Genomic DNA, 13,681 nt, shown 5'->3' on the forward strand with positions numbered 1-13,681 from the left:
AAAAAAGAACTACAAAAATAACGCATAACTGCTACAGACTTGCAACTCTAAGCTCTTAGCTTGACTATGAAACTCCCTATTTGTTGAAGCTCTCTACTAATCTCAAAGCTCTCAACTGAACTTTACCGTTGCTGGAAGGAACAATCCAAGCCTATTGATGGACAACCTAGGATCTGTCTATCAAGATCTCTAAGCTCTCAAAAAGCTTTCAATTTTCAAGGAGGAGAGCTTTCAAGAGATGCTCAGCTGCTTTGACTTGGATTGAACAAATCCTAGAACATGCTCATATGTTGCCCTAATTTTGATATATTTGAGCCAACTAGACCAAATTTTGTGTCTATGTAAAAGTAAAGTGTTTGGACCAATAAAATATATATTGGGCCTTTCTCTTTAAAATCCTAAATAGGAAAAATTCATATTCCATTACAAAAGTAGGATCGAGATCCTAAGATCCTATGATCTAGATAAGATCCTATTGGGATCCTACTTTATTAAGATTCTACTTAAGATCCAGATCTATTAGGCAAGTATGGATCATAGGATCTTAGAATCGTGCGATCCGGATCGGGATTTTGATAACCCTAAGTGCAGGCAGTAGAAGGAGATAGTGGCTAAGTGATAAAGTCCACTAGCTTCATGCCCTCCGCCAATCGTCTTTCTTGTCTTCAAATCTTAAATGACCACATAATTAGGGAAGAATGTTATTGAACAATCATGGATTTGGTAATCTTTCTAATGGACCTAAGATTGAAAGGAAGCATGGGAAGATACAAAACCAAAGTAAGACAAATGTAAGAAGTGGGATTTAGAGTCCCAATTCCTTTAATGATGGTGGTAGATCCATCATCAGGAGTAACAAAAGGTAAATTTTCAGGATACAGAAGAGTAGAGAAGAAATTAGGCATACTTGTGATATAATCAGTGGCAGAGGAGTCTATGACCCAAGGACAAGGATGAGAAGTACTAGCTGACAGGCGTGTTGTGGAATTACCTGTTTGGGCAAGAGATGCAATGGGAAGAGAAGCTTGTTGTTATGCTTGATACTGTTTGAATTTGGAATACTCTTCCCTTAACTAGATACTGTATGATGCTTCCCACTTGGCTCCAAAGGCATGGAGTCAATGGTGGCCGCATTGGCTACCCCCAAAGGTGTGGACTTGGTGGTGGCTACATTGTCAACATGTGAATGTCTACCATGGAGATCCCACTTCTCAATAGTATGACTACCTCGCCCACAATGAGTGCACTTGTGAGGAGTGCCTCCACCTCGTCGATCTCTACCATCATGACTACTCAAATGACCTTGATAACTTCTGTGGTTGTTTGGTAGAGAACTAAAATCACCATGTGTGGCAAAGGTTGTCCACTTAAGAGCTAGATGCAACAGCAATAGAATGTGTGCTAAAGGAAGCACGAAGGACACGAGAATAAACATAGGCTAATGATGGCAACTTTGCACTACTAAGTATCTGGGATAGAACTACCTCAAACTCCGGTTTCAAGCTCGCTAGAACTTGAAGAATTGTCATCTGCTCCCTCAATTGCTGCATCTCATGAACATCGGCAGTTATAGGTTGCACGAAGTTAAGCTCCTCATGAATATGCTTCGTCTCTTCAAAATGATCTGCAATGCTCATATCTCACTATTGTAACTAAAAGTACTCCTGTGATAAATCATACATATGTGTAATCTTATCAGAGTACAAAAGCTCAGCATAATCCCAAATCTCCTTACATGTATCTAGATGCATGCACATTTGTGAATTTGAGGTTCTATTGAATTCCACAAGAAGGAAACAATCAAAGCATCTTCCTGAATCCGCACTTCTTTTCTTTTCTCATTAGAAGGATCAAATTGGAGCAGGTGCTCAGATTTTCCTATTCTTGCTAAATAAACCTGAACAACTTCGGTCCACTGAACATAAATCTTTCCATCCAACTTTTCAATTGTTATTCATAGCAGCAGTGAAGGAAACATATTTTTGGAATTCATAGACTCCATCCAACACACACAAACCAGTAGCCACACCAATGTCAAACAAGAAGAACAATCAAACTAATCAGGACTATCACAAATGAGATGAAACACCAAAACAACCACGGACGAGTTGACCACCTACAAACTGACATAAAACTGCCACAACCTCACAAATCAACTTATGAACACTGCCACTGCTCCAAGAAACGCACAGAAAGCCTTTACAAACACCAAACAACTACTAATTGATTACCATGAGTACATAGTTGAAAAAGGTTGGATATTTTATTAGCAAAAAAACATGCCCAACAGCTTGATAATACAGTCGAGGGAAGGAATCGGAACATGAGACAGGAAAAAAATCAGAAAAAGGTGGTTGGAATCTCTTACGTACCGGTGCGTGGGTTGGGACTACCAGCAATTGGCTAACTTGTGGCAGCGTGTGCAGAGGTTTCTGACAATGAGATTTTGAAGGGTTATGTTTCAGAGGGCTTTGTTTTTGGCTGTATGGTTGATTTTGTGAAATAATGAAGGGTTGGGGTGGTTTTGAGAAGGGGAGCAATGGGAGGGTGTTTCCCAGCAGCGGCTGAGTGTGATAGTGCTTAGGTTGGGTCACACTCTGATACCATGTTGAGATTTTGATTAAATGAATGACCTAACTCGAAGATAGGTCTCTCCCCCTATCTATAATACAAAACAAATACATTCTAATGACTATAATACTCTGTACTAACTCTCACTAATTAAAATACTAACACACCTAATAATAACACTAAAAGACTAAAATAACTATTAACAGGCACCATAATAAAAAATGTAGGGTGAGGAGGATGAAGAGGCAAGAAGCCCAGCTGTACTTGAATGGGCCACTATAGCATTGTTGAACCATGTGGACAAGATTACTATACTTTAGGGACACGATAGATGGCATACAAACTCCCCAATGAAATGCACTTGAAGTGTCAATAGTAGAATCACCCTCAATAAGAGACTTTTTAGCTGAAGTAGATTTTCAATAGAGGTCGCAATGATGATCAGTAGTAGAATGATTGTCCAAGACACAATGTGTGAAATGCAAGAATTGCCTTGATGAACTCCACATTTTGATACACTACCTTTGCCACGAGCACCATGCAAACCTTAGTATCCCCCAACATTTCCTCGGCCACAGTTAAATGTACTGCTAATCATGGCCAAAGTATCACAGACGAAGCCTGAGAAGAAGATTGAGAGCCACCCATGTTCCATTGGATTCTAGCATATGCTTCGTCCATTAGATGGTACACATTCATTGACAATAATCTAATTGCAAATGGATTGAAGCTCAAGAATCAACCCAACTGAAAACTTAGCAGCCAAGAAATCTGCTCTTTGCTTCTTAATCATCTTAATGTCAAACTAACTGGTTGATAAATGTTGGATTCCTCTTACATACCCCTTCAGGGTGCTACAATACTCATTAATGGACCTACCTTCTTGGTCATATTTGAGGAACTTTTCATATAGGTTAAAAGCATGAGTTTTATTTTTATCTTATGAGAAGCTTTGGGTGTTGTATGAAACATCTCGTTCGCAGCAGTTCGTGGTTCCACCTTATTCCACAACAACACAAGCAATATATCATCCTCTTTCATCCAATCTTAATATCCCTTGGAGTGTGGAGACGGAGGAGAATGCAACAAATATTTGGATCTCCCTTCCACATTAATCCACAAACACATTGACAGAGACCACAACAGGTAGTTGAAGGATCCAATCTGATAGCTATGATCTGTATGCTAGACCAAGAAGCACACTCCCAGTACACTACAATCAGCACACTCTAGTATTGGGAAACAACACACTTAGAATGCGAAATTAGGCAGCAACACAAGCACAGACCAAAACTTCATAGATTCAACAATCCAGAACTTCAAGAGGCAGCTTGACCACAGAATTAAAAGTTACAATATCCTATGAGGAATTACTAGACCAAGCAGAAGTGCACAGACCAGAACAATCACCACATGTACTTATTAAACACTTGGCAGTGTAGTAGCTACAAGCGTTATGGCCGGCAACAACTGGAAGCTAGTGCTGGAAAAAACAGGAAATAGTCATTTAACACCAATTGTAACTACCAGCAACTGATACAATATTGCAAGCACTCAATCACCAACACACAGCAGTATACCAGAGATGGAGAATAACTGACTTCACATGAGCGAAACACAACAAGCACACACCAAGGATGCTGCACAGCCAAACCAAGATGGAAGATGTCCCTAAACAACTCTTAAACCAACCAGAAAATCAGATTTGAGAACTGATTAGGGAATTTAAGGAAAAAGAAAGAATGTTAGAGTGTGTAGATAACAACTATGAAGAATCAGATTAATGCAGTGATACCATGTTGTAAAATTAGAGAGAAGATGACAAGAAGAGAAAAAGAGAAGAAAAGAAGAAAGCAAGAGAAAAAAAATAGGCACCAGTTTCGTGGAGCATTACATTCAGCTCCAGGTGTGCCCTATTATATATTAATAATAAAAATAATGAAATAGCCTCTTTCTTCTAACAAGAAGATAATCAACAATACAAGAATCACTTTTGTTTTGATATTCTATACATGAAATTATTTTTCCTTTCCGCAAGGACTAGGAGATTGGATCTAGCCGTAAGAAGAATGCTTGGTATAAATAACTCACTTCTTGGTTTTCGACCCCCTCAGTCACTACGAAATGAACGCCCCCAATCAGTGCAATGGGATGTGCGTCTTTCCACATCCAATTTCTAAAAAGTAGTTTCATTAGTCCGGAGAATTCAAAAGAGAGTTTACCTATTTTGTTTTTGTCCAAAAAAATGGGGAATGTACAAAACTTTTTGAGTTATCCTAATTTATAGGAAAAACTCCTTGATTCGTCAATTCCGATGAAATCGGAATAGTTATTTTCATTGATATACTATTAGATTTACATTTGGATGAAATCTAATCGGATGGTTTGATCCTCTTATTTTTATTTCTTGAACCGAGAGATCCATGAATCGGGGTCCTAATGCATATAGATACAAATGGTCCAATGGGAGCAATAGGCGTCAGTTTTGTGGAGCATTACATTCAGCTCCAGGTGTGCCCTATTATATACTAATAATAAAAATAATGAAATAGCCTCTTTCTTCTAACAAGAAGATAATCAACAATACAACTTACTAGATATAGGAACTAGCAACTACTGTTAAAAAGAACGGAACTTTCTCTAGGCAAGCTAGGTACCACTAAAAGATCTAAAAGTATTCTTTCCAACATATCATATGGAGTGTCATTTGTAGCTATATAGAGAAGGTTAATGGCCAATTTTCCAAAAATGGTATATGCTTTCTGCAGAAAACAAAATTAGAAATTACTCATCATAGAAGCTGTAGCTTGTTGAACATTGATTTTTGAAACACTACGTCAAGAATCCATTGTAATTGTCAAAAAGAGTTCATCTAAAGTTGTATCCTACTCACAAAAGAAGACCCAAATAAAGCATAACAGTGAATGAAATCAGCAAATTCTTTTGAGACATCCTGATTAACTTCCAATGAAGCTCCCTTCACTAGTGTGTGACACCAAAGTGAAACCTCCAATCATGCACGAAGGCCAAGGGTAATCCCATCTATTACTCACTGACAATATGTCTTCCCACAAAACTGCATTTTCCCTACTCCATTCCCCAATACATACCCACTAAAAGCTCCCAAGTATCCAATTAATTTTTAAAAAATCTCATATGCAGTTTGCTGACAAATGACATTCTCTTCTTGAATGATAGGTCATCTTCCGTGATATTCTCAATATTTTACAGTATGAATTATTCTCAGGGCTTAAGATTGATTTAGGTAAGTGAGGTCTAGCTGCTATTAATTTGAGTGCAGAGGTGAGTTCAAGGTATGCTGCTCTTATCTGTTATAGGATCTTACAGTGACCTTTCAATATTACTTAGGATTTCCGTTAGGTGGAAATTCATGTTCTAAGAGATTTTGGGTCCCTTAATTCTTAGGTGTTGAGTGTCTTGAGTGTAGGGATGCATTCTTCTCTTTACGAGGTCATATGACGATTCTGGTGAAGGCTTCTAGTGGACTAGAGAGGATCATGAGAGAGTTACCAGTAACTGCTAAGGGGTGGGAGAGAGGAGGAGCCATCTTGTCAGTTAAGAGGTAGTTTGGAGGTGCAAAGATGAGGGGGGCTTGGGTCTCGGGAAATTGGTACATAAAAACATTGCTATGGTGAGTAGGTGCATGGTCTTAAATTTCCACGAAATTGTAGAAATTTCCGTTGAAATTTTTGATTTCCGTCACCCTTGAAATTGAAATGACAGTCGATTTCCGTCTCGCATAATTCCTATTGAAATCTCAACGAATCATCTGAAATTTATCGAAATCTTGGAATTTTAGCAAAACTTATTGAAAATTTTAACTATACAATGAAATTTTGTTAGAATTCAAATGGATGATTTAGGAGTTGAGTGAAATTTCTCCTCTAATTTATTTTATTTATTTTATCAAAACAAAAGATTATTAAAAGTGCTTTTGAAATTATATGAAAAAAAATAAACTTTCATTAACATTTTACATAACCATTCATGTCTAAATAATCATCATTTGTATAATAAACAATATTTAAATGATTTATGAATTTCATTTGTATTAACTGAATATGTTTAATGTACATTATCTCACAAATATGTTTGATACACATGCTACTTCACAACTTTTCCGTCTCATACAAAATATAGATGTATTTAATTTGCTATATATTAGTCCTAAAACTTATATTATTATGTTTGTTAACCATTTCTAAAGTTTCACAAAGAATTTCATGCTTTACTACTAATTTCCGTTATTTTTTCAAATCAAAATCGACACTAACATCGAAATAGAAATTTCTATACTTTTGGAGCTTCGAAATTTGAGTCGAAATCAAAATTTAAGACCTTGAGTAGGTGGTTATGGTGATTCCCCTTGGAAACTAATTCCCTTAGGCATAAGGTTATTAAATACAAGTGGGAGGCGGTTGAAGGAGGGTGTGTGGGAATGTGGGATGATAATATTGAAAAATAGGGTTTCTCATGAAAACTCATGGAAGTTCATCATTTCATAGCTAAATCATTTCTCCTTTCCTTGTACTAGATATGAAGTGGGAGATGGTTTTAGGGTTCATTTTTGGAAGAACCTTCAGCTAACGAAAGTTTATTTTTCAGTTGCAGTCACTTCTATTATTTGTTTTACTTTTAGACATATATTCCATCTTTTTTCAGTAGTATTCATATCATGTTTTCTTGTGACTTTTGGCTTTGTGGGGATCTGAATGATAGGGAGACAAAGGAGCTCACCTCACACGAGTATGTTGGATTCTTATTGCTATTCTCATTATGGGGATGTTAGGATCTGGTGTTCAGATACTTTTGGTGTTTTTTCCTCGTACATCTTTCTATTCTCACACATCTAACCAGAGCTGCAGATTAAAAGTCATATATGACTATTCTTTCTCTTGATGTATGCATTATGTCAATGATAGTTGTGGGAATCATGCTCATTTATCCCTTACTGCTCCATGACTTGGTGTTTACAGAACAAACTTTTCTGTATGTTGGGAGAATGTCAGGTGTGTCCTTTGGAGGCTTTCTAGTTGATTGTTTTCAAGGTTTTAAGAGGCAACGGAATGCAAAACATTTGTCGTGGATTGCAATTTTTTCTGTTCTATGGGTAGTTTAATTGGAGAGAACTTCTTGGATCTTTAGAGATCGTGCTTCAAGGATGATTGGATGTGGGGCAGAATTGTTTTTTTGGATTCCATGTGAGTTTTCTCTATAGGGTGTTTTGGCAACACGGCTTTTTCAGATATTCAGAGCATTTGGTTGGCTTTATTATCTTAATTTTTGTTTTCTTGTTGTATTAGCTTTGTTTTTGTTTTTTACTTTTTCTTGGAGGGTTTCTTTGTCCTCCTTGGACACCTTTATCTCAATAAATTTCCTTTTCTATCTAAAAGAACGGATCTCACGGTTCTCACCTAGTGGGATTTAAGGCTTGGTTTATGTTGTTGTTATTGTAGTAGTAAATGTTGAACACTTTGCATAATCTAGTGACTAGACCCAGAAAATTGAAGCTGAAATAGAAGCAGAAGCACAATAGAAGGCATTCTCAAATAAGAAAAGAAGGAGAAAAGAAGAGGCTTACAAGTTTCCCCACAGCTTCAAAGCTCGAAGAAAGCAGTCTAGCCAGCAAGTTGTTCTTTAGCTCTTTGTTAGGAATAGAACCAATAATCAAAGTAATTGCACTAACAATTTCTGCCTCATCCTCCAAAGGTAAATGCTTTTTCTCCAAACCCTAAGAAAAGGCAGCAATAGAAAATGATTCGACAACAAGAAAAGAATAAAACTCCAAAATGCAACAGTTGACCCAGAAAATGTGTCCGTAGTCAAAGGCCACAACAAAGTTCTATTTTAACTCATAAGATAAATATGAATTATTAATAAGCAACAAAATATAAATTCAAACCAAAGCCTTGCAGTGAGAGAAGGAATGCAGGACAAAAGCTGCAGGGTTCAAATAACCTTCCATAGCTAATCTTTAGGTACACACAATTGGCCAAAAATATCTATTGACTCTAAAAACAATGTGTACATTAAGCTATCATGGGTTCAAAAGGAAGCATGTGAACAGAATTTTCAAACAAGACTAAGAATTGCTCAACCAATTCAAATAAATTCTGCTGGTACAGAAGATTCATATAAAACTGATTAAAGGACTTCAGTAGGAGACTTAGACAGAGTTTAATTAAGTACAAAGTGAACCACTGCAGCCAAAGAGGGAAAGTCACCTCTCCTATCCATACTAAGATTTCCAAGTTTGAAGGTTCACAAATTACAGCAGAAGCATCTTCACAACATTTACGCAAGGCAGAAGCACAAGCACTTGAAGACAGAGGTTCTGAAATCCCTGTAGCAAGAAATAATCTGAAAGTAGCACATTAGCACAAAAATTACATTGGTGATGTGCGAAACAAATTTTGTTAATATATGATTTATTAAGGAGAACACAATTAAAGCTAAGATCAATATCAAGAATAATGAAATAATACTACATGCTATCATATATATGATGCTCCAAAACATTCTTAAAGCTTTAAGCACAGACATGGACGGAAAAAATGTCTATAGGGATGTGGGACTGAGATGGTAACTCTCCTACAAGCATTATGTAAGACCAACAGACAGCCCAGTCTAGAAGGGGAATATGGAATTATCAAAAATCAAATTTTGGAAAAACATGCCATATCAATTTTTTGGTCTGAATATCCCTTCCATAGAGTTTACTTTCATTATATAGAAGAAATTTACATAGTGGGTGCCTATTTTCAGGCAGATTTCAGCACCTAAATGCTGCCAAAATTTCAGGCACATGTTCAGTGGCAGCATGCAGCCTGATTTGCAGCATTATTTACAGCTGCTTTATACAATATAAATATAAACTAAACTAAGCTTTTTACACCATTGAATACAAGTCATTAAACATTTTTTCCCACAAAAACTAATAAAAATATTTATTGCTATAAAACAGTAATAAAAACGAGGAAAATAATAATAACTAATAATAATTAAAATGGCAATGATAATTACTATATAAAATAATAAGAACAAAAAGAACAACAATAATAATAAAAAGGAAAAGTAGTTATTATTTTAAGGATAATAATAAGGATAAAAATAAAATAATAATAATAATAATAATAACAGTAAAAAAATAATATTAAAACTAATAAAAATCACTATTATAAGATAAAAATAACAATATAAATTAAATAATTATGTATTAAGGGTTTTAAAACTAATAAAAAGTCTCTCTCCTCTTCCCCTAGGCCATTCTTTGTGTAATTCCAATTTAGTTGTTTCACTGCACTTTTTAAGGCTTCAGTGAGAGTTAAATGGGTTAATTGAGGAACTATCCTAGATGATGGTAAGCTCCTATCCTTGGAAAAGCCCCCCTACATTTTGCAAATTTAAGGCTAGGGCAAGCTCCCCTACTTTTCTATAAGAAGGAAGCTATAACTCTTGGCAAGGGGAGGCAAATGTTAAGGTGAGGGAGTGTACGTTCACTCCAAGAGCAAAGAGAGAGCTAGAGAGCACGAAAAGAAAGAAAACAAGAGCAAAGAATAAGATTGGAGAAGAAAGCTTGAAAATTGAGGATAGAAGATTCAAGCTAGAGGAAGAAAGCAAAAATTTCCTAGAGGTCGGAAGAATTAAAGCTTCAAAGGAGCAAGGTAAGTCTCGAACCTTCATGAGTTTGGCATGCATGGATGATTACGTTGCAAAATCCTTTTATATGCATGTTAAAATTGATATTTTTACGGTGTTCTTCGTTTGCAAGTTGAAGATTCAAGTTAGGTCCTTAGTAGGGTCGTGTCCAAGTTGGGTTTCCAGTAATTTGTAACCTTTGTGGAAGATTATTCAAGAATAACTTAGTTATATTTAATAAAAATTGTTCTGAGTTATTCATGTATTTTGTGCCTTCTGTTATGAAATAAAAACTCAATTGGTTTGCCAATTTAAATACTTCAAGTGATAACGCTAAAGAGTTTTTCAGTGCACAATTCACTATTTATATGACTAAGTTTGGCATTGTTAATCAACCATCCTATGCCCACAGTCATATCCATGGATATATAGATGCAAATTGGCTGGATCGCCTTTTGATCAGAGATCCACCACCGGATACTGTATCTTGGTTGGTGGTAATTTGGTTTCTTGGAAAAGTAAAAAACAAACCATGGTGGCAAGGTCAAGTGCTAAATCAGAATATAGAGCTATAGCTCACACTACCCGTGAACTTGTCTGGTTGAAGAACATGTTGGAAGAATTGGGTTTTTTGCATTCTCAGCCTATGAAGTTTATGTGTGATAATCAAGCTGCTCTTCATATTGCCTCTAATCTGGTCTTTCGTGAGCGGATGAACCACATTGAAGTTGATTGCCACTTTGTTCAGGAGAAACTAGTGCAGAAGCTCATTATAACCACTTATGTGAAGTCGGACACGCAGCTTGCTGATTTGTTTACAAAAGTGTTGGGGGTGCTCGTGTTAAATTCATTTGTAACAAGCTAAGAGCTTATGACATTTATGCTCCAGCTTTGGTGGGAGTTTAGACGTTATATATGCTTTTAGTATCATTATTATTATTGAGTGTGTTAGTATTTTAATTAGTGAGAGTTAGTAGGGGTATTATTGTCATTAGAATGTATTTAATTTGTATTATAAATAGAAGGGGGGACCTATCTTCAAGTTAGGTCATTCATTTTAATCAAATCTTAACAGCTCATGCCCAGGGCAAGGATATGGATGTCGAGGCCTTTTCCTTGCACAACCCTATTTCTGAAAAATCCCATTTTCCTAGCCAAAATTTACATACAGGTGGGTATTCAGCAAGATGTTAATGAAGTACAAAATCTTTGTCCAGCTCTCCGAAATAAGTATAGAATGGGTCAACGTTCAACGTGTAATCAGGATGATTTTAATTTGGTTTTGAAATCAGTTTGTGAGGAAAATGATGATGATAATAGAAGTGTCAGATTGGCTGTTGATTCTGGTTTTGCAGAGGGGGACTAGAGGCTATGTCAACAGGATTAATAAAAAAGAAGAAGCTGGATTGGGTAGGAAATCTGGTGTTTCAGGATTTAATTCTGAAAAATCTAAGGGTCCTAAGGTGAAAGCTCATTGGAAGGCTGCAATGATGGGTGCAGAAATGAAGAAATTATATATAGCCAAAGATTATAAGGTAAAATTCTGAAGGAAAGTTGAGGACCTGTGGAAGATAAACTTGCTAAGATAAAAAGATATAGCAAGTGATCAAGTTAGCAAAGGAAAGGAGGTCAATAATTTGGGAGATTTTTTAGATAACGATAGTGATGACATCAGCAAATTTGACTCTAATGGTGGTTTGCTGTTGTATGAGGTTCGGGAACAATGTGGATATGTTTCTGACTCCTGTGATGTTCTCAGGGACCTATCATATGCACATCCTGCCCTGTTGGAAGGATTGGAGAGGATTCCTATTTTTGAGGACGATGGGTTGAACAATAAACTACAGTGCAACGATGGAATCTTATGTACGCCAGTAGAGGTTATTTCTAGGAAGGACTTTGATGCCCAAGATATAATGGATAAATTGGATTTAAACATGTGCGATGCTGGTGAAATTGAAGTGCACTTTGATAGGGGTGAGTACAAAGCAAAAAGGGGTTAGAGGGAGCTTGCAAATTTAATGTGCTCGTGAAGTATGATGGAAAGGGATTGAAAAGGGGCATTCTTGGTTAGGAGTACTTTTCAGTTTTTTTTTTTTTTTAGGTGGACCTCTTGTCCCCTTAGATTGTAATTTCTCATTCTCAATCTAACATACCTTATCTTATTATCTAATAAAATTTCTAAAAAAATAAAATTTTCATGTTTTGAAAGTTTCACAAAAACAAAAAAGAAATTAACATTTTACTACAAATTTCCATCATTTTTCCAAATGATCTCTGTATGATAAATCTCAGAATCTTAGACAAAATTGGGAATAAAAACTTACGTCTCATTGAAGAACGTCGGCAACATAATTTTGAAATATGCCAACAGATATGTTTATATTTCTATTTTTATGTTCAAACACCTTAAAGCACCATTATGCCTGGATGGCAGGTACAGTGATGGAGATATTGACAGTTTTAACATCATGGATACAAGCTCACATTCTTTGTGCACTATTCTATTACTACAAGGCAGAGGAAATTCTCACAGTAATGGTCTAGCGTCTGTTCGGAAAGCAGATATCCACTTAGAGTAGGATCCAACTACATCTGCCACTGATCTGTAAACCTACAGTAGAAATAATTGAAAGTGAAATGAGAAAAGATGAATATTGGTCTCAATAACATGGAGCCCTCAAATATAAGGGGCTAGCTTATCCTCAAAAAACAAATTGAGTACCAATTAATATTAACTGTGAAAATCCAAAGCATTTAAAAGCATGTTCTAACATACAATGCACATGAAACCCTTGAGCTCATCAGAAGCCTTATTGGAGAGAACTGTCACCAACAGCATAATCACAGAGAAATCAAAGGCTTGCCCTTCCTGTAGAACTACTTCAGCAACCTGAAACATGAAGCTTATACAGTATTTAAGTTGTAATGATCGACCAAAAAGATGATATTAGTATATATGATCATCAGTCAGAAACCTAGAATATTTTAAAATGTTTGATCATCATAGTGAAGTAACCTTGGAGTACATCGGTTAAGGTCAAAAGTAAGGAAAGGATGGACATTCAAGTCTAATCTTTTCCCCCTATTAATAAGGATGAGAAATTGTACAATGAGCATTCTCAGGTGAAGTCGAAGCACACTGCTACTTTATTAGAATTGAGGATTAAATGGCATGGCCATTGGCTTCAGAGACCTTTTTTATTGGCATAAAGCCATTTATGCCAATTATAACTCAGCATGTAGAAAATTGAAAAGCTGGTGGTCACACAACATAGAAGAAGAATAAATTGAAGAGAATCATAGAGCAAGAAAACATTAAAGAAAATTTTACACACAATTTTATTGAGGAAGTCTCATGCCAAACAATCAAGTTTCACCATTAAGTTGGCGTGTACCACTGATACAGTCCACCAATTACTGTCTCTTTGCTAAACATAAAGTTTTTCTT

The 13,681-nt window shown here is 36.1% G+C and overlaps 1 protein-coding gene across 4 annotated transcripts in view; it reads right to left on the bottom strand.

The window, feature by feature from the left end:
- The window catches only part of LOC131167892 (transportin MOS14), a 148,831-nt gene that overhangs the window by 15,737 nt on the left and 119,413 nt on the right, over positions 1–13,681 (bottom strand). For all 4 annotated transcript variants that reach the window (XR_009140175.1, XM_058126952.1, XM_058126951.1 and 1 more), the window contains exons 13-16: positions 13,010–13,123; positions 12,765–12,844; positions 8,817–8,952; positions 8,174–8,323 (exon numbers count right to left, since the gene is read on the bottom strand). Coding sequence is in view for 3 of the 4 variants with exons in the window: in XM_058126952.1 (XP_057982935.1) it covers positions 8,174–8,323; positions 8,817–8,952; positions 12,765–12,844; positions 13,010–13,123 (480 nt within the window). In the remaining variant the exon portion in view is untranslated. The remainder of the gene's footprint in view (positions 1–8,173; positions 8,324–8,816; positions 8,953–12,764; positions 12,845–13,009; positions 13,124–13,681) is intronic.

Source organism: Malania oleifera, chromosome 11 (assembly GCF_029873635.1).
Source record: "Malania oleifera isolate guangnan ecotype guangnan chromosome 11, ASM2987363v1, whole genome shotgun sequence".
Classification (NCBI taxonomy): domain Eukaryota; kingdom Viridiplantae; phylum Streptophyta; class Magnoliopsida; order Santalales; family Ximeniaceae; genus Malania; species Malania oleifera.